The following is a 25,453-nucleotide window of genomic DNA, read 5'->3' as shown; positions in this document are numbered from 1 at the left end:
TATGTAAACAGTGGCATAGTTAAAGTGGCTAGTGATACATGTATTACATAAGGATGCAGTCGATGATATAGAGTACAGTATATACGTATGCATATGAGATGAATAATGTAGGGTAAGTAACATTATATAAGGTAGCATTGTTTAAAGTGGCTAGTGATATATTTACATCATTTCCCATCAATTCCCATTATTAAAGTGGCTGGAGTTGAGTCAGTGTGTTGGCAGCAGCCACTCAATGTTAGTGGTGGCTGTTTAACAGTCTGATGGCCTTGAGATAGAAGCTGTTTTTCAGTCTCTTGGTCCCAGCTTTGATGCACCTGTACTGACCTCGCCTTCTGGATGATAGCGGGGTGAACAGGCAGTGGCTCGGGTGGTTGATGTCCTTGATGATCTTTATGGCCTTCCTGTAACATCGGGTGGTGTAGGTGTCCTGGAGGGCAGGTAGTTTGCCCCCGGTGATGCGTTGTGCAGACCTCACTACCCTCTGGAGAGCCTTACGGTTGAGGGCGGAGCAGTTGCCGTACCAGGCGGTGATACAGCCCGCCAGGATGCTCTCGATTGTGCATCTGTAGAAGTTTGTGTGCTTTTGGTGACAAGCCAAATTTCTTCAGCCTCCTGAGGTTGAAGAGGCGCTGCTGCGCCTTCTTCACGATGCTGTCTGTGTGAGTGGACCAATTCAGTTTGTCTGTGATGTGTATGCCGAGGAACTTAAAACTTGCTACCCTCTCCACTATTGTTCCATTGATGTGGATAGGGGGGTGTTCCTTCTGCTGTTTTCTGAAGTCCACAATCATCTCCTTTGATTTGAAGCTAAGCGTGAGTTTGATTTGATGACGCACTTAAAACCTCTCTGGGATATGTGGGACGGTGATCCAGAAAAACACCGGTTCCAACTTGCAAAATATACAAAATATCTCAAAAGTTACCTGTAAACTTTGTCAAACATTTCAAACTACTTTTGTAATACAACTTTAGGTATTTTTTAAAGTAAATAATCGATACAATTGAAGACGGATGATCTGTGTTCAATACAGGAAGAAAACAAACTGACGCTAGCTTTCTGGTCATGCGCCTCTATCAAACAGTACACATGAAGTGACCCTCGTTCAAGATGGCCGTACTTCTTCATTACACAAAGGAATAACCTCAAACAAATTTCTAAAGACTGGTGACATCCAGTGGAAGCGGTAGAAACTGCAAGCAAGTCCCTTATAAATGTGGATTCCCAATGAAATCCCATTGAAAAGAGTGACCTCAAAAAAAAAAAAAACACATCTGAATGGTTTGTCCTCGGGGTTTCGCCTGCTACTTAAGTTCTGTTATACTCACAGACATGATTCAAACAGTTTTAGAAACTTCAGAGTGTTTTCTATCCAAAACCCCTAATAATATGCAGATCTTATCTTTCTGGGGATGAGTAGCAGGCAGTTGAATTTGGGCATGCTTTTCATCCAAATTCTGCCCCCTATCCAAGAGAGGTTTTAAGGGACCTCAGGGGCACCCTTTTTCATTTCATTTAAGGGGGAAATTTGCCTTAAAATGTTTTGTGCAACTTATTTCAAAGTTAAGAACATTTTAAGGGAAAATATGAGGGGAACATTTACTTAATGTTTTATGCAAACGGGCCCTGTACTTTAATATTTATGTTTCACAACTTTAACTTCACTACATTCCTAAAGACAATGATGTACTTTTTTACTCCATATATTTTCCCATATATTTTCCAAAACTACCCATTATGTTTTGAATGCTTGAATGATCAAATTCACACACTTATCAAGAGAAAATCCCTGGTCATCCCTATTGCTTCTGAATCTGGTGCTCACGAAACACAAATGCTTCGTTTGTAAATTATGTCTGAGTGTTGACGTGTGCCCCTGGCAATCTGTAAATGTAAATTTGTTTTAAAAATTGGTGCCGTCTGGTTTGCTTAATTTAAGGAATTTCAAATTATTTAAACTTTTTTACTTTTAATACTTAAATATATTTTATCAATTACAATTACTGTTGATACTTAAGTTTAAAACTAAATAATTTCACACTTCTCCTCAAGCAGTATTTTACTGGGTGATTTTTACTTGAGTCATTTTTCTATGAAAGGTATCTTTACTTTTACTCCAGTATGACAACCGAGTACTTTTTTCTACTACTGCTACTAATACTCCTCCACCCCACTTCCCAACCCAACCTAGCTAGACGTATGGCTGCGGTGACATATTTGTTTGTCTGTGTGTTGGTTTCATATGTAGGTTTGCGTATATATATTGTGATTTTGTCAGCCTTAGCTTGTGTATGTTTCCCTGGACTCCGATGAACTAAATGGAGAATCTCCATTGACCATATGCTTCTTAGTGTTGGGCTAAGCTTACTCTGTGTCTGGGAAACCAGTCCCTTATAGACCATGCCTTTTTATAGCTGATCTCTCTCTCTGTCCTCAGGTACCTCCTACATGTGTTCATGGAGGCTGGCTGTCTGGAGTGGTGTGTTGTGATTGGTTTGATCCTGAGAGAGGCCCCAGTCATCAAGCAGGTGGTCAACTTCCTGGACAGCCCCGAGGTGCCTCATGAGACCGTCCAGAGTGTCCGCTCCGGCCTGCTTGGGGTCGACGCATGGGCCTCCACAGACTGGTCAGTGTCTCTGTTAGTCTCTGTCGCTCTCTGTCGCTCGCTCTGTCTGTCTGTCGCTCTCTGTCGCTCGCTCTGTCTGTCGCTCTCTGTCGCTCACTCTGTCTGTCTCTCACGTACATAGGCCCAATGTCATAATTGCGAAAGGGTTTTCTAATGATCAATCAGCCTTTTAAAATAATAAACCTGGATTAGCTAACACAACGTGCCATTGGAACACAGGAGTGATGGTTGCTGATAATGGGCCTCTGTACGCCTATGTAGATATTCCATTAAAAGTCTACCTTTCACAGCTACAATAGTCATTTGCAACATTAACAATGTCTACACTGTATTTCTGATCAATTTGATGTTATTTTAATGGACAAATTAATTAGCTTTTCTTTCAAAAACAAGCACATAGTGTATATGTTTACAAAAAATATATTTGGGGGGGGGATTGGAAATGATGCAGACAATTACATTGATGGAAGCCACAATATATCTGCATTATTAAGGCTGATTTGTATTCATCCAGAACACTAGTGGAACTGTAAAGGATGTTACATATTCTATAGCAGCTGTAGCAAGGGCACAGTGAAGTTCATGAATGTTGTGAGCTTGATACTGACTCCCCCTTCTCTCCACTCCCTGTAGCCTGGGCTATAAGCCCTTCCTGAACATGATCCGGCCCCAGCTACAGAAGCTCATAGAGACTTCTGTAGAGCAGATCCAGCCTGAAGCCTTCCTACCAGGGGCTTCCAACTCGAAGCTGGCTGAGCCCCAGCCCGGAGGCCCCAGTGCAGAAGATAGTAGGGGGCCTGCTCTCCTGGGTCTGGCCCTTCCTTTGGAGCCCCCTGGGGGGTTAGGGACAGAGGACGACGGAGTTCCAGAGGAGCAGGAGGAACAGGCGGTGGACGAGGGGGTGTACGACTGCACTCTGTCCTGACATGCCCAGTCCTGACCTGAGTCATGTTCATTAGGCACCAAACGGAAGAAAATGGACTGAAACAGGGAGGGACTATATTGACTTAAAACTTTTTTGCTACGGTAAGCCCTGATGAATACAGCCCTTTTCTGACCTCTGACCTTGCCGGGCGGGCGTGATGGGACACGGGATGCGGAAGAGACACTGGAAGTCTCAGACTAAACTCTGTGTGTCTGGAACCAGTTTGTTGACTGACGTGGACTCTGATATTTTCCATTGTGTGTGAGACTGTGTGTGTCATGGTATTGTGTGTATTTACTACACTGTGTGTGTAACATTTGGAAGCCTCAAACGCAAGAGGACATTCTCTCCAGTCCGGATACTCGTCCATCCCGTTGGTGGAGCAGGGTCAGTGAGTGAGTGGGCTCTTGTGTTTTAAGAGTGTCAGTATTGTCCAGTTGATTATGGAGTTGAGTCATTGCAGACATCATTAGTCAGGACACAGCCGATTCATAACAACAACAAAAAATCTTACCTAAAATATAGATATGATCGATGCCGTGCTTCTAACCTCCTATTTATTTTGCTCCACGTAAACATTTTTTTTAAAGAAATTTGCCCACAGACAAGAGTTTACCAAACTGAGTTTGGGCTAGTCAGGCTTTATTCTGGGACTAAAGCAGGCAGTTTGTGTTGCAATTTAACATTTTACCAAAATATGCTTTTCAGATCAGTGAAATGCTGTCTGGGTTATATTGTCTAGATAGAAATTTCAGATCGCCGTGACAACGTGCTGGGCAAAAAGCATCCGGGTTATTGTCTGTCAGACCTGTCACATATTAAGCTTAATTGGCTCATTCTACATTACATAAAGTTCAACCTATAACTGTATATTTTTGTCACAGTTTTTGCAACTGAGTTCAGATATAACTTTTTGCAAGGAATCGCCCCTGAAATCAACTATGTGCTGGACAAGTTCTGAGATGCACTGAATGAAGTGTGTGTCTTACCACCTCCTGTACCGTGGATTTAAAGAAATTTACTGATGCCTTGGTGAATTATGTGATATTATTCTACAACATTACTTCATGAGACGATGTCAGTCCCCTCACTAAGATATTAAAGACTAGTGTGAGAACTCTGTTGGTGGAGAGAGACGACGACGTGTGTGATGACCTGGATAGGAGGTGAATGATATTGACGAGGGCCTGACCAGGCCTCAACCAAACCATGACTGACTCCTGAAGGGAGAATCTACCATTCTCTCAGGACAAACCAAATTATTATGGCCATCCTCTGACCTGCGTCTTTACACACATGCTTTTGGATTGGCTCTAGAATTGAAGCATTACTGTTCAGTTGGCTTCCGTCATGCTGGAGGATCCAAACTGAGACAAACTATATTCATAATTCACTTTATGTTGATGTCATGCCAGAGATCATTTTTATTTGCCCCATTTTTAAATAGATAAAACACCAACTGATGCACACTTTGGTGTTAATTCAATGTCACATTTCAGTATCGTTTTCTTAAGGTAGGATTGTGTTGGTCTCTACTTAGCAATGGCTGTGGAGTTGAATAGGTCCTATACTATTGAATGTATTCTGACATTGTTTCTGTAAGGGCTTGGTTGTTATCACCATGGTAACATACCAGAATCTCGATCATGTAAAACTGAAAACATCTCCAACACTGACGCTGCTTTCAGAAGCAGCTCCTGTGTGTATGATGTGGAACAGTAAAGACTAAGTACAGTATCCTCACATGGAATATTTTATGATCGTCAGTATTCTAATTATTTATTGGTTGTGGTGTTATTGCGAATGGGAAAATGTTAGCCTTCATTATTCATTCAAATTGTTTTATTTCGGCTATATCAAAGCCACTAAACAAGAACTATTTGCTTTTGCCTCAACTTGTACTGTAGTCGTTCTCAGGCCCTGCGCCCAGGTCAATATCCCGCCACCTGACCAGCATAGAGCTCTCTCAGGCCCAGGTCAATATCCTGTCACCTGACCAGCATAGAGCTCCCTCAGGCCCAGGTCAATATCCTGTCACCTGACCAGCATAGAGCTCTCAGGCCCAGGTCAATATCATGTCACCTGACCAGCATAGAGCTCTCAGGCCCAGGTCAATATCCCGCCTCCTGACCAGCACAGAGCTCTCAGGTCAATATCCCGCCACCTGACCAGCACAGAGCTCTCAGGCCCAGCACCCAGGTCAATATCCCGCTACCTGACCAGCATAGAGCTCTCAACCTTCAAACGGGAATCAATGGTGAAACAGCCACATCCATTTGTGATTTTACAACAACGGTTATTATTTTTCCCCCCTCTGACATCATTGCACACGTGACAGAAGAGCTTAATATGTACTGCCTTGCTTTCACCATGCTGCACGATGCTCCTCAGCAACAATGGTGGTGGGGAGGCCAGTGGCGCCACCCTACTGCAGATGCCATCTTTAACAGCCGGCAAAACTCTGGTTCCTATCCACAAAGCAACTGAGTACGAACGCTGACCTAGGAACAGGGCCCCGTGTATTCAATGAGCTCTAAATGGAAATACTGGTCCTAGATCAGCTGTTTCTCCAGACAATTGTTAGTGCTCTGTGAACACAGCGGTTTTCTTTACTGTGTGTATTCTATATTATTCTATCTATATTCTATATTCGGTTCAGTACATTAATGGTCTCCACTTACTTACAGTACATCACTGTGAAACTGTGCAATTCTGAAACATTGCTTTGTTTCAGCTTTTTTATTTTTTTTTATTTACATTCAGTTCCACATGTTTTACTGTCACTCATACCAACCAAAACGTTTGTACTTTAAACATTATTTTGCTGCAGCTCACTGTGCTTGTAGTTTGTAATTTTTAAACATTTTGCCTCAGCTCATTGTGCTTGTAGTTTGTATTTTCCTCTATTCTGATTCTATTGTTCTGCAGCGTTGTTTTTACGAGAACCTCTTTGGCCGTGACTGTACACTAGCCTGAGTCCCAGACTGGTTCGTGCCGTCCTACTGTACCAACTCCATTTCTGTCATGTTGGCACAAACAGAACTGGGACGCAAGTTAACTACACAGCATCGATGATTTTCTATACCATCTGTCCTCTGCTGCAAGTACAGTAGATGCAGTAGCTTCCCATTTGCTCTCAAGCCCACAACAAACCCCAGCTGTGAAGTTTACCTAACGTAATAAGGTTGTTGGCTAACCAAAGACATGTTCTGAGGCCTTGGGTCAACGTGACTTGAGTGCTTGTATATGCAGAGGTAAAATGAACCCCTCTGAGAGAGAACCATTGCTGCTTAAACACATTTTTCAGTTAGTACTTAAGACAGTTTATGAATATTCTGATTATACACGTTTCATGTTTCCATCTGAGGACTAGAAGTCTTGTTTCGTGTGTCTGTCTGCTGTTGGGGAAAAGCATGATGACAGCGCTACTCTTTTCATACAAAATCTGTATGAAGGACGTCTTTGTTTTCCTTCATATTTTAAAAAGCATATCTGACGCAGTAACATTCCCTGGGTCACGCTAGGTGGACATCTTCAATGCAGTGTACAGTATAGATACTGTTTCTTGTACAATTTGCCTTTTATACTCATTTTGGTTTTCTAATTTTTCCTGTACATAAACAATAAATTATTTTTTAAACCCAAGACCATTTTATTTGTATTTCCTGCATTACCATTGATATTACATTTTTGTTGAAGACAACTAAAAGCAACATGTATTACATGGTGGTAAATCACTGGACACAAGTGTTAATTTCAAGTTTATTTTTGTAATCAAAATACCGTCACACAATTCCCCAAATCAACCATGTTAATCCCATCTGGGATTACATTACTGATTTTAAAAAGGTTAGATGTAACCCTCCCAGTTGACAAATTAATCAAATAAAAAAATTACAAAAGTATGATTGCTTTTAAATAATTAAGATGTTATACAAAATTGCACTTTATTCAGTGACCCAATAGTACACTGCAGTTAAAATAGGCATAGATACTGTAGGTGAGTTGCATCGAACATGTCCCAGCAAACACTCACTCAAACGTGGATGCATTTCAGTTACCACTTTTCCAACTGAAGTGCAGGTAACTGTTTCCTTTATTCAGGCATATTAAAGAATTTAAGGAAAGTAGATCCCTTCTCACAATCATTCTACAAAATTACAATTTGAGACCCATAAACGGTTTCAATGAAATGTTTTACCTTAATATTGGTATTGAAAAAGGACGAGGCTCGAGAAATGTCAGTATCATATTTACAGTAACAATGTTTGTTTGCTTGAATTGAGTGAGGATTTTTGGCAGCAATGCATTATTGAAGCAACATGTAGCCAGCGTTTACCAAGAACAGGTGAACATTGCCTTTAAATGTGCATTGCCGACAAGGTGCGATCGGATTGATTCCCTGCATTACTTTTTTGTTTGTTGTAAAATCATAAATCTTATGATAAATGACTGCATAAGAAAGGTTTCACAGTACTGACAAATGTCATTACCATAAACCAAAAATCACTTTACAGTTTCAACAGAGCATGAGCAGCAACACAGTTATGTTGAGAAATCCATACAAAACATGAAGTTATATTTTTAAGAAGGCAGTGTACAGTACGCTTGAGTCAACGGGAAGGTTTGGGTTAGTGAACCTGAACATTCGTCACCAATCATTTTGTAATTACAGAATCAGGACCTAAGGGGATATATTTCTTTACCTAAATTACAGATCCCACCATACTTGATAGAAATAAATCAAATAATTAATTTTATTAAACGTTTAAATGACACCTGTATATTTGTTCCATCCATCAGGCCTGAGCTGTTGATATACCCCTGAATAAGGTGGCTCCCTATTTCCTGTATAGTGCACTACTTTTATACGGCTCTGGTCAAAAGCAGCCAATAGGATGCAAGTTCAGGCATAAACAAAACTTCACTAAACGATGCCACTAGCTGAAGGTCTTTAGACGTGGCTCGTTAGTTTCCTCCTTTCCTCTCAAGAAAAACATCACCTTGTGTTCATCATGCATATTTAAGAGTATACTGGGTTGTGATGGATATGACAAATCGTTTTTTTAAACCCTTAACTACATTTACAAAATGTTGCTGTACAATCCTGCTAAGACCATTTTATTTTATTTTTTACAGGTAAGAGCATGTGGCAAGAACCCCTTATGTCTTTAAGATGCATGACGCTAACCGATCCCTCGAGCCTACAACCATGTGGCATTCTAGAACCTAGAAAGCACATTAGCTTGGTTCCATCCTTTCACCTGCTCAGAGAGAGAGGACGCATCGCTGGATTCAAAACAAGGCAACTGTTCAACACAAACTGGTACGAGCCACAGCAGTGGAGTCCAAGAGACTGCCCAAATCAACACTCCAGTTGCCTAGTAACAATCCTTCTCAAACCTCAAGTACTGTGTCAGTCTTCACAAAATCCCAAATACCTACTTCATAGAGGTAACAAATCGAGCCATCGCTGAGAACCATGAAGTAGGGCTGCACGATATGGGGGAAACAACGGAATTGCGATAAACACTTGGGTGAACTGTTGTAATCAAATAAAATGATGTGCTGCTTAAGTAACGGGGTGGGGTGTGGAAAGCAGGAGAGACGACAGTAAACTATTAGCCGCGTGGAACCGTTCTGAGTGCAGTTTCAAAATATTGCGAATTATATTAATTATGAAGACTTTACCATGCAGGTACAGAGAAAATAGCATGGCTTTATTCATAAAGTAGGAGTACTGATCTCGGATCAGGTCCCCCTCTATCCATATAATTGTATTTGTTATGACCTAAAAGGCTAAACTGATCCTGTAGCAGCACTCTGACTCTTTATGAACACACACCCTGCGCAACCTCAGTGTTCGCAGGAGCTGCTGTCCTGCAATCAAACACCATGATGTTCTAAACCGGGTTGGGGGTCAATTCAGGAACTATGTGCAAGAGTCTGACCCACTCACCGCAGGCTTCAAACCCACTCACCGCAGGCTTCAAACCCACTCACCGCAGGCTTCAGACCCACTCACAGCAAGGCTTCAAACCCACTCACCGCAGGCTTCAAACCCACTCACCGCAGGCTTCAAACCCACTCACCGCAGGCTTCAAACCCACTCACCGCAGGCTTCAGACCCACTCACCGCAGGCTTCAGACCCACTCACCGCAGGCTTCAGACCCACTCACCGCAGGCTTCAGACCCACTCACCGCAGGCTTCAAACCCACTCACCGCAGGCTTCAAACCCACTCACCGCAGGCTTCAGACCCACTCACCGCAGGCTTCAGACCCACTCACCGCAGGCTTCAGACCCACTCACCGCAGGCTTCAGACCCACTCACCGCAGGCTTCAAACCCACTCACCGCAGGCTTCAAACCCACCAGAACACCAGAAAGGGTGTTGGTCCGTCTGTTTTATCAGCAACTAGTATTATAATATCCCACTGTAAAATATTGATATACACCTTGCACATGATGGGCAAAAACACACCATGTGAAGTAGGATTATTTTTTTAAACCCATTTGACTGTTCAACTGTTAACAGGAAGTACCATTGATGAGGGACATCAGTAGGACAAAATTAATTGGATTTTTATTTTATTTTATTGGAGTTGGTTGTTTTGAAAAAGCGCCACAGCATTAAAACAACTGCCTTGTTGCAGTTGTTTAGCGGTTAGAGCACTGTGGTTCAGAGTTTGAGGAAAATGTAAAAAGCACCATTAGTTTATGACAGTTTGGTTCTCTTCAACTCAATCTAAATGAGTGTGTTTCTTGATGGACAGAAAATACGTTTAAAATCGCAATACCCAGCTAAATTATTTATTCATTCAGTGATGAGTTAATTGCATTTCTATTTTCGACATTGCCATCACTCGTTAAAACAAGTCAAAATATCCTTGCACATTAGCGAGCTCACCGTAAGTAAATCACACTTTACTGGAACAATTAAATCCTGTTCACCTTTTTTTGTTTGTTTCTTATTTAAAATGTAAAAAAATAAAACGGTTCATTTTGTAAGGAAATAACACTGTAGTCTTAACTTTTAACTGAAATAGTGAGTGAAGACCTCGTGCTTGTTGACAGAGATGGAACATGCAAGGCCATACATGCAAAACAGTTTGTCAGAGAGCGAGAAAAAATAAAAATTACCCTCATCCCCACAATAAAGGAACTCTACTGAACACTGGTTGACCGTTCCCTAGTCCTACTGTTACTGTTTATAAAGACCGTTCCCTAGTCCTACTGTTACTGTTTATAAAGACCGTTCCCTAGTCCTACTGTTACTGTTTATAAGGACCGTTCCCTAGTCCTACTGTTACTGTTTATCCTACTGTTACTGTTTATAAAGACCGTTCCCTAGTCCTACTGTTACTGTTTATAAAGACCGTTCCCTAGTCCTACTGTTACTGTTTATAAGGACCGTTCCCTAGTCCTACTGTTACTGTTTATAAAGACCGTTCCCTAGTCCTACTGACCGTTTTAAAGACCCCTAGTCCTACTGTTACTGTTTATAAAGACCGTTCCCTAGTCCTACTGTTACTGTTTATAAGGACCGTTGCCTAGTCCTACTGTTACTGTTTATAAAGACCGTTCCCTAGTCCTACTGTTTATAAAGACCGTTCCCTAGTCCTACTGTTACTGTTTATAAGGACCGTTCCCTAGTAAGACCGTTCCCTAGTCCTACTGTTTATAAAGACCGTTCCCTAGTCCTACTGTTACTGTTTATAAAGACCGTTCCCTAGTCCTACTGTTACTGTTTATAAAGACCGTTCCCTAGTCCTACTGTTACTGTTTATAAAGACCGTTCCCTAGTCCTACTGTTTATAAAGACCGTTCCCTAGTCCTACTGTTACTGTTTATAAAGACCGTTCCCTAGTCCTACTGTTACTGTTTATAAAGACCGTTCCCTAGTCCTACTGTTACTGTTTATAAAGAGGTCCTACTGTTACTGTTTTCCCTAGTCCTACTGTTTTAAGGACCGTTCCCTAGTCCTACTGTTACTGTTTATAAGGACCGTTCCCTAGTCCTACTGTTACTGTTTATAAGGACCGTCCCTAGTTAACTGTTTATAAGTCCTACTGTTACTGTTTATAAGGACCGTTCCCTAGTCCTACTGTTACTGTTTATAAGACCGTTCCCTAGTCCTACTGTTACTGTTTATAAAGACCGTTCCCTAGTCCTACTGTTACTGTTTATAAAGACCGTTCCCTAGTCCTACTGTTACTGTTTATAAGGACCGTTCCCTAGTCCTACTGTTACTGTTTATAAGGACCGTTCCCTAGTCCTACTGTTACTGTTTATAAAGACCGTTCCCTGGTCCTACTGTTACTGTTTATAAGGACCGTTCCCTAGTCCTACTGTTACTGTTTATAAGGACCGTTCCCTAGTCCTACTGTTTATAAGGACCGTTCCCTAGTCCTACTGTTACTGTTTATAAGACCGTTCCCTAGTCCTACTGTTACTGTTTATAAAGACCGTTCCCTAGTCCTACTGTTACTGTTTATAAGGACCGTTCCCTAGTCCTACTGTTACTGTTTATAAAGACCGTTCCCTAGTCCTACTGTTACTGTTTATAAGGACCGTTCCCTAGTCCTACTGTTACTGTTTATAAAGACCGTTCCCTAGTCCTACTGTTTATAAAGACCGTTCCCTAGTCCTACTGTTACTGTTTATAAGGACCGTTCCCTAGTCCTACTGTTACTGTTTATAAAGACCGTTCCCTAGTCCTACTGTTACTGTTTATAAAGACCGTTCCTTAGTCCTACTGTTAATAAGACCGTTCCCTAGTCCTACTGTTACTGTTTATAAAGACCGTTCCCTAGTCCTACTGTTACTGTTTATAAGGACCGTTCCCGAGTCCTACTGTTACTGTTTATAAGGACCATTCCTTAGTCCTACTGTTACTGTTTATAAAGACCGTTCCCTAGTCCTACTGTTACTGTTTATAAGGACCGTTCCCTAGTCCTACTTTTAATAAGACCGTTCCCTAGTCCTACTTTTAATAAGACCGTTCCCTAGTCCTACTGTTACTGTTTATAAATAATGTTGCTTTAATGTCCCTCCTGTTAGCTATTGACACAGTGATGGTCGGGTCTCTCGAATGTGTGTGTGGAAGCAGGCCCAACAACGGGCCCAGTATTTCAAGTATGGGTAAATGTGGTAGGTGCCTCCCGGTGTGTGTACATCTGATAGGCCTAGGTGTCAGTATCGGTACATGTGATAGGTGGAGACCCAGGAAGAGGGGAAGGCCCATTTAGGGAACCTCTTCAGCATGTCCTCTAGCTGAACAGTCCTCTGGTCCTCTCCAAAGAAGTAATGAGATGAGATGGCTACTGAGATCATTCCCTCTGGGCCTGACGGGTCCTCTTCTCTGGGAGGCTGGAGAGGAGAAATATATATATATATATATGTTGAACATAAAATTTGAATTGTAGATGTGTGTCTAACTCATTTTGTATATCGTTTATGGTAGTAATTTATTTAACTTTGTCTCCTCGGTAAGAAAAGCACCACTTATTTTTAAAATTAGGAATCCAATGTGCCATTTGTTTATTTCTGTGTTTACGTGACTAATGCTACTACTTTTTGGAAAATGTGTTGTATAATTATTATATATATATATTAAAACACACAATCATATATGGACAGTGTTTCCCCTATATTCACAAATCGTTGCCGCCACTCCAACAAATTATTTATTTCATTTTCAGTGTAAACCAAAGCCTAAATCCAAGTAAGTAGAAAATATAATTGACCAACATATTTTTTAAATAAGATCATCTTTGAGAACTAACAACCACCAAAATAAAAACTAGACAGCCAGGGAGAATCTGAAATGAAGAAAGTCATGCAGACCACGCCCACCAATCAGTCTTTCCAATTGATTCCCCTGAAAAAGAGCTAACTTCTTCGTTGATTTTTAAATCACACAGAAATCTAAAAACTGCAATGTACATCAAACCAGGTCAAAAATCCCAAAACTCTAGTTTGCTCTGCTCCCACATAGGGAAATAGAGCCTGTGGGCAGAGCCCTGTGGCTTCAGGCTATTCAGCGTGGGAGAGTAAGGGAATTTTGGGGACCCGATGTCCAAGTACACGTAGCTATGTGTGTGGAAAACATTTAATCAGAGGTAAGCACTACTTGTAGCTGTACAATCTGTTTGTGTAGTTAGTCTTGGCTAGCTAGCTAATGTTGCGGTCGGTAGCTAGCTAGAGGCTAGCACACACGTGGATAGCACCGTCATGAAATGGGGCATGAGGGTTGCTTTACAATATTATTAGCGAGATTCAGGCAATGTTGAAAAGTCATCTTTAGATATGTACTTTTCTTCAATTGAATTTTGTATTTGACTAAAACATGCAGTGAACAAGAAAATTGTTTGAAAAAGGTAATTTTGGGGTCGCAACATTCTATCGAATACAGAAGGAGTATGGAGCCCCCATTGATTGCGTTATGTTTGAGTCACTCAGATAGCATAAGCCATGGCAAAATGTGTAAAATTGCAGGAAATTAGCTTTAAAACTGCACATTTCCTCTCAGCTCCGTAGCAATATGTGTAGAATTCTAGGAAATGATGCCACAACATTTGTTGTCACTCGGGAAATATGCCTGAGGTGAGAAGAAATAACAGCAAGCAAAGGCTTGGATCACGACATAACCGATGTCGTCACGCAATGGAATCATTACAGACCAAGTAGTCCTACTAAACAACGCCAGGTCGACAGACTAAAACAACCATAATGGCCTCAGCAAAGTCGACCAGGAAATAACTAGATTAAACAACAATGAATAGCTACGGATTCTGATTCATACACGATGTTTGGAGAAAGGGAGACTTGTGCCCTGAGACAGGTGACTGAGAGAAACAGGGCCGCATCGGTCTGGGGAGATGATAGCGGCTTGTTCTAATCCAATCATTGCAGCAGGTTCAACCGATACCCCGCCTGTTTCATTACAGACAAAAGAACTAGCCAATAGTTGTTCAGAGTGAAAGATGTGTTCTGGCAGCTGAAAAATACTTTTGCCAATCATGGATAATTACAAAAAGATACTAATCGTATTCTGAAAATTCTCCATATCTATTACGATACTTGTTTTGTCTGAGTACTCGGCACACCCCTAGTACACTGTACACTAAGACACTAAAAACACACTGTACACAAAGACACTGTACACAAAGACACTAAAAACACACTGTACACAGACACTGTACACAAAGACACTAAAAACACACTGTACACAAAGACACTAAAAACACACTGTACACAAAGACACTGTACACAAAGACACTAAAAACACAGACACTAAAAAAACGCTGTACACAAAGACACTGTACACGAAGACACTAAAAACACACTGTACACAAACACACTGTACACAAACACATTGTACACAAACACAAGCATTCCTCCAAAGGCTCGTGCACAAATTCTTCTGAAGCTTTTGAAAGTACACTGTGCATTAAATCCAAGCTGGCAATGAAAAAAGTAATGTGTTAATTAGGGTGCTCACCCAGCAGGTAAAACTGATGTCATGACATTATCCCAACCAGCTTTGCCTGTTTGGAATCCTAAATCCCTAATATTCTGTACCTGTATTTCGAACCAGAAGTTCCAGGCGGGGGCATTCAGGCCGTGGGAGTAGAATATAAAGTACTCTCCAGCCAGGTGGTACTGGGGAACACCATCCCCAAACGACCAGCTGGACAGAGAGGCCCCTTGGTGGGGTCTCAGGTAGAGGGACATGTGGCTGGGACCTGGGGGACGGACATAGTCACACACAATGCATGTCACAAACTATGGTTCCTAGACACTGCCTTTTCTCACACAACATTTGGAGAGAGGGACAAGGATTGGAGAAATGGACCCTACAGCAGGTAGTGATAGAGGATTGGAGTAATGGACGCTACAGCAGGTAGTGATAGAGAATTGGAGTAATGGACCCTACAGCAGGTAGTGATAGAGAATTGGAGTAATGGACCCTACAGCAGGTAGTGATAGAGAATTGGAGTAATGGACCCTACAGCAGGTAGTGATAGAGAATTGGAGTAATGGACCCTACAGCAGGTAGTGATAGAGGATTGGAGTAATGGACCCTACAGCAGGTAGTGATAGAGGATTGGAATAATGGATCCTACAGCAGGTAGTGATAGAGGATTGGAGGATTGGATCCTACAGCAGGTAGTGATAGAGGATTGGATCCTACAGCAGGTAGTGATAGAGGATTGGACCCTACAGCAGGTAGTGATAGAGGATTGGATCTTACAGCAGGTAGTGAGAGAGGATTGGAATAATGGATCCTAAAGCAGGTAGTGATAGAGGATTGGACCCTAGAGCAGGTAGTGATAGAGGATTGGATCTTACAGCAGGTAGTGATAGAGGATTGGAGTAATGGACCCTACAGCAGGTAGTGATAGAGGATTTGAGTAATGGACCCTACAGCAGGTAGTGATAGAGGATTGGAGTAATGGACCCTACAGCAGGTAGTGATAGAGGATTGGAGTAATGGACCCTACAGCAGGTAGTGATAGAGGATTGGAATAATGGACCCTACAGCAGGTAGTGATAGAGGATTGGAGTAATGGACCCTACAGCAGGTAGTGATAGAGGATTGGAGTAATGGACCCTACAGCAGGTAATGATAGAGGATTGGAGTAATGGACCCTACAGCAGGTAATGATAGAGGATTGGAGTAATGGACCCTACAGCAGGTAGTGATAGAGGATTGGAGTAATGGACCCTACAGCAGGTAGTGATAGAGGATTGGAGAAATGGACCCTACAGCAGGTAGTGATAGAGGATTGGAGTAATGGACCCTACAGCAGGTAGTGATAGAGGATTGGACCCTACAGCAGGTAGTGATAGAGGATTGGAGTAATGGACCCTACACCAGGTAGTGATAGAGGATTGGAGTAATGGACCCTACAGCAGGTAGTGATAGAGGATTGGACCCTACAGCAGGTAGTGATAGAGGATTGGAGTAATGGATCCTACAGCAGGTAGTGATAGAGGATTGGACCCTACAGCAGGTAGTGATAGTGGATTGGAATAATGGACCCTACAGCAGGTAGTGATAGAGGATTGGATCTTACAGCAGGTAGTGATAGAGGATTGGAGTAATGGACCCTACAGCAGGTAGTGATAGAGGATTTGGAGTAATGGATCCTACAGCAGGTAGTGATAGAGGATTGGACCCTACAGCAGGTAGTGATAGAGGATTGGAGTAATGGACCCTACAGCAGGTAGTGATAGAGAATTGGAGTAATGGACCCTACAGCAGGTAGTGATAGAGGATTGGAGTAATGGACCCTACAGCAGGTAGTGATAGAGGATTGGAATAATGGATCCTACAGCAGGTAGTGATAGAGTATTGGAGGATTGGATCCTACAGCAGGTAGTGATAGAGGATTGGACCCTACAGCAGGTAGTGATAGAGGATTGGATCTTACAGCAGGTAGTGAGAGAGGATTGGAATAATGGATCCTAAAGCAGGTAGTGATAGAGGATTGGAGGATTGGATCCTACAGCAGGTAGTGATAGAGGATTGGACCCTACAGCAGGTAGTTATAGAGGATTGGATCTTACAGCAGGTAGTGATAGAGGATTGGAGTAATGGACCCTACAGCAGGTAGTGATAGAGGATTGGAGTAATGGACCCTACAGCAGGTAGTGATAGAGGATTGGAATAATGGACCCTACAGCAGGTAGTGATAGAGGATTGGAGTAATGGACCCTACAGCAGGTAGTGATAGAGGATTGGAGTAATGGACCCTACAGCAGGTAATGATAGAGGATTGGACCCTACAGCAGGTAGTGATAGTGGATTGGACCCTACAGCAGGTAGTGATAGAGGATTGGACCCTACAGCAGGTAGTGATAGAGGATTGGAGTAATGGACCCTACACCAGGTAGTGATAGAGGATTGGAGTAATGGATCCTACAGCAGGTAGTGATAGAGGATTGGACCCTACAGCAGGTAGTGATAGTGGATTGGACCCTACAGCAGGTAGTGATAGAGGATTGGATCTTACAGCAGGTAGTGATAGAGGATTGGAGTAATGGACCCTACAGCAGGTAGTGATAGAGGATTGGAGTAATGGATCCTACAGCAGGTAGTGATAGAGGATTGGACCCTACAGCAGGTAGTGATAGAGGATTGGATCTTACAGCAGGTAGTGATAGAGGATTGGAGTAATGGACCCTACAGCAGGTAGTGATAGAGGATTGGAGTAATGGACCCTACAGCAGGTAGTGATAGAGGATTGGAGTAATGGACCCTACAGCAGGTAGTGATAGAGGATTGGAGTAATGGACCCTACAGCAGGTAGTGATAGAGGATTGGAGTAATGGACCCTACAGCAGGTAGTGATAGAGGATTGGAGTAATGGATCCTACAGCAGGTAGTGATAGAGGATTGGACCCTACAGCAGGTAGTGATAGAGGATTGGAGTAATGGACCCTACAGCAGGTAGTGATAGAGGATTGGAGTAATGGACCCTACAGCAGGTAGTGATAGAGGATTGGAGTAATGGATCCTACAGCAGGTAGTGATAGAGGATTGGACCCTACAGCAGGTAGTGATAGAGGATTGGACCCTACAGCAGGTAGTGATAGAGGATTGGATCTTACAGCAGGTAGTGATAGAGGATTGGAGTAATGGACCCTACAGCAGGTAGTGATAGAGGATTGGAGTAATGGACCCTACAGCAGGTAGTGATAGAGGATTGGAATAATGGATCCTACAGCAGGTAGTGATAGAGGATTGGAGGATTGGATCCTACAGCAGGTAGTGATAGAGGATTGGATCTTACAGCAGGTAGTGATAGAGGATTGGAGTAATGGAGCCTACAGCAGGTAGTGATAGAGAATTGGAGTAATGGACCCTACAGCAGGTAGTGATAGAGGATTGGAGTAATGGACCCTACAGCAGGTAGTGATAGAGCATTGGATCTTACAGCAGGTAGTGATAGAGGATTGGAGTAATGGACCCTACAGCAGGTAGTGATAGAGGATTGGATCTTACAGCAGGTAGTGATAGAGGATTGGAGTAATGGACCCTACAGCAGGTAGTGATAGAGGATTGGAGTAATGGACCCTACAGCAGGTAGTGATAGAGGATTGGATCTTACAGCAGGTAGTGAGAGAGGATTGGATCTTACAGCAGGTAGTGATAGAGGATTGGAGTAATGGACCCTACAGCAGGTAGTGATAGAGGATTGGACCCTACAGCAGGTAGTGATAGAGGATTGGACCCTACAGCAGGTAGTGATAGAGGATTGGAGTAATGGACCCTACAGCAGGTAGTGATAGAGGATTGGATCTTACAGCAGGTAGTGAGAGAGGATTGGAATAATGGATCCTAAAGCAGGTAGTGATAGAGGATTGGAGGATTGGATCCTACAGCAGGTAGTGATAGAGGATTGGACCCTACAGCAGGTAGTGATAGAGGATTGGATCTTACAGCAGGTAGTGATAGAGGATTGGAGTAATGGACCCTACAGCAGGTAGTGATAGAGGATTGGAGTAATGGACCCTACAGCAGGTAGTGATAGAGAATTGGAATAATGGACCCTACAGCAGGTAGTGATAGAGGATTGGAGTAATGGACCCTACAGCAGGTAGTGATAGAGGATTGGAGTAATGGACCCTACAGCAGGTAATGATAGAGGATTGGACCCTACAGCAGGTAGTGATAGTGGATTGGACCCTACAGCAGGTAGTGATAGAGGATTGGACCCTACAGCAGGTAGTGATAGAGGATTGGAGTAATGGACCCTACACCAGGTAGTGATAGAGGATTGGAGTAATGGACCCTACAGCAGGTAATGGTAGAGGATTGGACCCTACAGCAGGTAGTGATAGTGGATTGGACCCTACAGCAGGTAGTGATAGAGGATTGGACCCTAAAGCAGGTAGTGATAGAGGATTGGAGTAATGGACCCTACAGCAGGTAGTGATAGAGGATTGGAGTAATGGACCCTACAGCAGGTAGTGATAGAGGATTGGAATAATGGATCCTACAGCAGGTAGTGATAGAGGATTGGAGGATTGGATCCTACAGCAGGTAGTGATAGAGGATTGGATCTTACAGCAGGTAGTGATAGAGGATTGGAGTAATGGAGCCTACAGCAGGTAGTGATAGAGAATTGGAGTAATGGACCCTACAGCAGGTAGTGATAGAGGATTGGAGTAATGGACCCTACAGCAGGTAGTGATAGAGGATTGGATCTTACAGCAGGTAGTGATAGAGGATTGGAGTAATGGACCCTACAGCAGGTAGTGATAGAGGATTGGATCTTACAGCAGGTAGTGATAGAGGATTGGAGTAATGGACCCTACAGCAGGTAGTGATAGAGGATTGGATCTTACAGCAGGTAGTGATAGAGGATTGGAGTAATGGACCCTACAGCAGGTAGTGATAGAGGATTGGATCTTACAGCAGGTAGTGATAGAGGATTGGAGTAATGGACCCTACAGCAGGTAGTGATAGAGGATTGGAGTAATGGACCCTACAGCAGGTAGTGATAGAGGATTGGAGTAATGGACCCTACAGCAGGTAGTGATAGAGGATTGGAATAATGGATCCTACAGCAGGTAGTGATAGAGGATTGGAGGATTGGATCCTACAGCAGGTAGTGATAGAGGATTGGATCTTACAGCAGGTAGTGATAGAGGATTGGAGTAATGGAGCCTACAGCAGGTAGTGATAGAGAATTGGAGTAATGGACCCTACAGCAGGTAGTGATAGAGGATTGGAGTAATGGACCCTACAGCAGGTAGTGATAGAGGATTGGATCTTACAGCAGGTAGTGATAGAGGATTGGAGTAATGGACCCTACAGCAGGTAGTGATAGAGGATTGGATCTTACAGCAGGTAGTGATAGAGGATTGGAGTAATGGACCCTACAGCAGGTAGTGATAGAGGATTGGAGTAATGGACCCTACAGCAGGTAGTGATAGAGGATTGGATCTTACAGCAGGTAGTGATAGAGGATTGGAGTAATGGACCCTACAGCAGGTAGTGATAGAGGATTGGAGTAATGGACCCTACAGCAGGTAGTGATAGAGGATTGGACCCTACAGCAGGTAGTGATAGAGGATTGGAGTAATGGACCCTACAGCAGGTAGTGATAGAGGATTGGATCTTACAGCAGGTAGTGATAGAGGATTGGAGTAATGGACCCTACAGCAGGTAGTGATAGAGGATTGGAGTAATGGATCCTACAGCAGGTAGTGAGAGAGGATTGGACCCTACAGCAGGTAGTGATAGAGGATTGGAGTAATGGACCCTACAGCAGGTAGTGATAGAGGATTGGACCCTACAGCAGGTAGTGATAGAGGATTGGAGTAATGGACCCTACAGCAGGTAGTGATAGAGGATTGGAGTAATGGACCCTACAGCAGGTAGTGATAGAGGATTGGATCTTACAGCAGGTAGTGATAGAGGATTGGAGTAATGGACCCTACAGCAGGTAGTGATAGAGGATTGGATCTTACAGCAGGTAGTGATAGAGGATTGGAGTAATGGATCCTACAGCAGGTAGTGATAGAGGATTGGACCCTACAGCAGGTAGTGATAGAGGATTGGAGTAATGGACCCTACACCAGGTAGTGATAGAGGATTGGAGTAATGGACCCTACAGCAGGTAGTGATAGAGGATTGGACCCTACAGCAGGTAGTGATAGAGGATTGGAGTAATGGACCCTACAGCAGGTAGTGATAGAGGATTGGAGTAATGGACCCTACAGCAGGTAGTGATAGAGGATTGGATCTTACAGCAGGTAGTGATAGAGGATTGGAGTAATGGACCCTACAGCAGGTAGTGATAGAGGATTGGATCTTACAGCAGGTAGTGATAGAGGATTGGAGTAATGGATCCTACAGCAGGTAGTGATAGAGGATTGGATCTTACAGCAGGTAGTGATAGAGGATTGGAGGATTGGATCCTACAGCAGGTAGTGATAGAGAATTGGAGTAATGGACCCTACAGCAGGTAGTGATAGAGGATTGGAGTAATGGACCCTACAGCAGGTAGTGATAGAGGATTGGAGGATTGGATCCTACAGCAGGTAGTGATAGAGGATTGGACCCTACAGCAGGTAGTGATAGAGGATTGGAGTAATGAACCCTACAGCAGGTAGTGATAGAGGATTGGATCTTACAGCAGGTAGTGATAGAGGATTGGAGTAATGGACCCTACAGCAGGTAGTGATAGAGGATTGGATCTTACAGCAGGTAGTGATAGAGGATTGGATCTTACAGCAGGTAGTGATAGAGGATTGGATCTTACAGCAGGTAGTGATAGAGGATTGGAGTAATGGACCCTATAGCAGGTAGTGATAGAGGATTGGATCTTACAGCAGGTAGTGATAGAGGATTGGAGTAATGGACCCTACAGCAGGTAGTGATAGAGGATTGGAGTAATGGACCCTACAGCAGGTAGTGATAGAGGATTGGACCCTACAGCAGGTAGTGATAGAGGATTGGAGTAATGGACCCTACAGCAGGTAGTGATAGAGGATTGAGTAATGGACCCTACAGCAGGTAGTGATAGAGGATTGGAGTAATGGACCCTACAGCAGGTAGTGATAGAGAATTGGAGTAATGGACCCTACAGCAGGTAGTGATAGAGGATTGGAGTAATGGACCCTACAGCAGGTAGTGATAGAGGATTGGAGTAATGGACCCTACAGCAGGTAGTGATAGAGGATTGGAGGATTGGACCCTACAGCAGGTAGTGATAGAGGATTGGAGGATTGGATCCTACAGCAGGTAGTGATAGAGAATTGGAGTAATGGACCCTACAGCAGGTAGTGATAGAGGATTGGAGTAATGGACCCTACAGCAGGTAGTGATAGAGGATTGGAGGATTGGATCCTACAGCAGGTAGTGATAGAGGATTGGACCCTACAGCAGGTAGTGATAGAGGATTGGAGTAATGGACCCTACAGCAGGTAGTGATAGAGGATTGGAGTAATGGACCCTACAGCAGGTAGTGATAGAGGATTGGAGTAATGGACCCTACAGCAGGTAGTGATAGAGGATTGGAGTAATGGATCCTACAGCAGGTAGTGATAGAGGATTGGAGGATTGGATCCTACAGCAGGTAGTGATAGAGGATTGGAGGATTGGACCCTACAGCAGGTAGTGATAGAGGATTGGACCCTACAGCAGGTAGTGATAGAGGATTGGAGTAACGGACCCTTCAGTGCCTTCAGAAAGTATCCACATCCCTTGACTTTTTCCACATTTTGTTGTGTTACTAATTGTCATTTTTCTGTCAACGATCTACTCAATACACTGTCAGTGAAAAAACAACATATATATATATATATATTTATTATAATCCTGATTAGATATGTAGTCAACCCCCTGAGTCAATACATGTTAGAATCACCTTTGGAAGTCTAAGAGCTTTACACACCTGGATTGTGCAACATTTGCCCATTATTCTTTTCAAAATTCCTCAAGCTCTGTCAAATTGGTTGTTGATCATTACTTGACAATAATTTTCAGGTCATACCAGAGGGTTTCAAGCAGATTTAAGTCAAAACTGTAACTTGGCCTCTCAATGTCTTCTTGGTAAGCAATTCAAGTCTAGATTTGGCTTTGTGTTTTAGGTTATTGTCCTTCTAAAAGGTGAATTAAATCTCAGTGTCTGGTGGAAAGCAAACTGAACCAGGTTTTCCTCTACGATTTTGCCTGTGCTTAGCTCCATTCAGTACTTTAAAATCAACAACTCCCCAGTACTTACGATTACAATCATACCCATAACATGATGCAGCCACCACTATACTTTAAAATATGAAGAGTGGTATTCAATAATGCGTTGTATTGGATTTGCCCCAAACATAACACTTTGTATTCAGGACAAATAGTTAATTACTTTGCCACATGTTCTGCAGTATTACTTTAGTGCCTTGTTGTAAACAGGATGCATGTTTTGGAATATTGTTATTCTGTACAAGCTTCCTTCTTTTCACTCTGTCAATTAGTGGAGTAACTACAACGTTGTTGATCCATCCTCAGTGTTCTCCTATCGCAGCCATTAAACTAACTGTTTTAAAGTCACCATTGGCCTCATGGTGAAATCCCTGAGTGTTTTCCTTCGTCTCCAGGAACAGAGTTAGAAGGATGACTGGGTGTATTGATACACTACCCAACGTGTAATTAATAACTTCACCATGCTCAAAGGGGAATTCAATGTCTGCTTTTTACATGTATTACCTTTCTACCAATAGGTGCCTTTCTTTGCGAGGCATTGGAAAACCTCTGGTCTTTTGTGTTTGAAATTCACTGCTCGACTGAGGGACCTTACAGATACAGTGGGGCAAAAAAGTATTTAGTCAGCCACCAATTGTGCAAGTTCTCCCACTTAAAAAGATGAGAGGCCTGTAATTTATCATAGGTACACCAACTATGATAGACAAAATGAGAAGAAAAAAATCCAGAATATCCCATTGTAGGATTTTTAATTAATTAATTTGCAAATTATAGTGGAAAATAAGTATTTGGTCAATAACAAAAGTTTCTCAATACTTTGTTATATACCCTCGGTTGGCAATGACAGAGTTCAAATGTTTTCTGTAAGTCTTCACAAGGTTTTCACACACTGTTGAGGGTATTTTGGCTCATTCCTCCATGCATATCTCCTCTAGAGCAGTGATGTTTTGGGGCTGTTGCTGGGCAACACAGACTTTCAACTCCCTCCAAAGATTTTCTATGGGGCTGAGATCTGGAGACAGGCTAGGCCACTCCAGGACCTTCTTACAAAGCCACTCCTTCGTTGCCCGGGCGGTGTGTTTGGGATCATTGTCATGCTGAAAGACCCAGCCACGTTTCATCTTCAATGCCCTTGCTGATGGAAGGAGGTTTTCACTCAAAATCTCACGATACATGGCCCCATTCATTCTTCCCTTTACACGGATCAGTCGTCCTGGTCCCTTTGCAGAAAAACAGCCCCAAAGCATGTTTCCACCCCCATGCTTCACAGTAGGTATGGTGTTCTTTGGATGCAACTCAGCATTCTTTGTCCTCCAAACACGATGAGTTGAGTTTTTACCAAAAAGTTCTATTTTGGTTTCATCTGACCATATGACATTCTCCCATTCTTCTTCTGGATCATCCAAATGCTCTCTAGCAAACTTTAGACGGGCCTGGACATGTACTGGCTTAAGCAGGGGGACACGTCTGGCACTGCAGGATTTGAGTCCCTGGCGGCGTAGTGTGTTACTGATGGTAGGCTTTGTTACTTTAGTCCCAGCTCTCTGCTCACCGTTCTTGTGATCATTTTGACCCCACGGGGTGAGATCTTGCGTGGAGCCCCAGATCGAGGGAGATTATCAGTGGTCTTGTATGTCTTCCATTTCCTAATAATTGCTCCCACAGTTGATTTCTTCAAATCAAGCTACTTACCTATTGCAGATTCAGCCTTCCCAGCCTGGTGCAGGTCTACAATTTTGTTTCTGGTGTCCTTTGACCACTATGGCCAAGACCAAATAGCTGAGTTTGGAGTGTGTTTGAGGTTGTGGACAGGTGTCTTTTATACTGATAACAAGTTCAAACGGGTGCCATTAATACAGGTAACGAGTAGAGGACAGAGGAGCCTCTTAAAGAAGAAGATACAGGTATGTGAGAGCCAGAAATCTTGCTTGTTTGTAGGTGACCAAATACTTGTTTTTCACCATAATTTGCAAATAAATTCATTAAAAATCCTACAATGTGATTTTCTGGATTTTTTCTTTCATTTTGTCTGTAATAGGTGAAGTGTACCTATGATGAAAATTACAGGCCTCATCTTTTTAAGTGGGAGAACTTGCACAATTGGTGGCTGACTAAATACTTTTTTGCCCCACTGTAATTGTATGTTTGGGGTACAGGGATGGGGTATTCATTTACAAATCATGTT

The 25,453-nt window shown here is 42.8% G+C and overlaps 2 protein-coding genes across 2 annotated transcripts in view; one reads left to right on the top strand and one right to left on the bottom strand.

The window, feature by feature from the left end:
• LOC135548125 (guanine nucleotide exchange factor subunit RIC1-like) overlaps positions 1-7,197 on the top strand; it is a 103,793-nt gene extending 96,596 nt beyond the window's left edge. The window contains exons 27-28 of the mRNA XM_064977415.1: positions 2,439-2,627; positions 3,261-7,197. Of these exons, the coding sequence (XP_064833487.1) occupies positions 2,439-2,627; positions 3,261-3,552 (481 nt within the window). The 3' untranslated portion in view covers positions 3,553-7,197. The remainder of the gene's footprint in view (positions 1-2,438; positions 2,628-3,260) is intronic.
• A 4,477-nt stretch (positions 7,198-11,674) lies between these two features.
• Positions 11,675-25,453, bottom strand: part of LOC135548124 (endoplasmic reticulum metallopeptidase 1) — a 51,975-nt gene continuing 38,196 nt past the window's right edge. The window contains exons 15-16 of the mRNA XM_064977414.1: positions 15,138-15,301; positions 11,675-12,923 (exon numbers count right to left, since the gene is read on the bottom strand). Coding sequence (XP_064833486.1) covers positions 12,747-12,923; positions 15,138-15,301 — 341 coding nt within the window. The 3' untranslated portion in view covers positions 11,675-12,746. The remainder of the gene's footprint in view (positions 12,924-15,137; positions 15,302-25,453) is intronic.

This window comes from Oncorhynchus masou, chromosome 11 (assembly GCF_036934945.1).
Source record: "Oncorhynchus masou masou isolate Uvic2021 chromosome 11, UVic_Omas_1.1, whole genome shotgun sequence".
In the NCBI taxonomy this organism is placed as follows: Eukaryota; Metazoa; Chordata; class Actinopteri; order Salmoniformes; family Salmonidae; genus Oncorhynchus; species Oncorhynchus masou.
The sequence above is the reverse complement of the archived record's forward strand: the minus strand, read 5'-3'. Positions and strand labels throughout refer to the sequence as shown.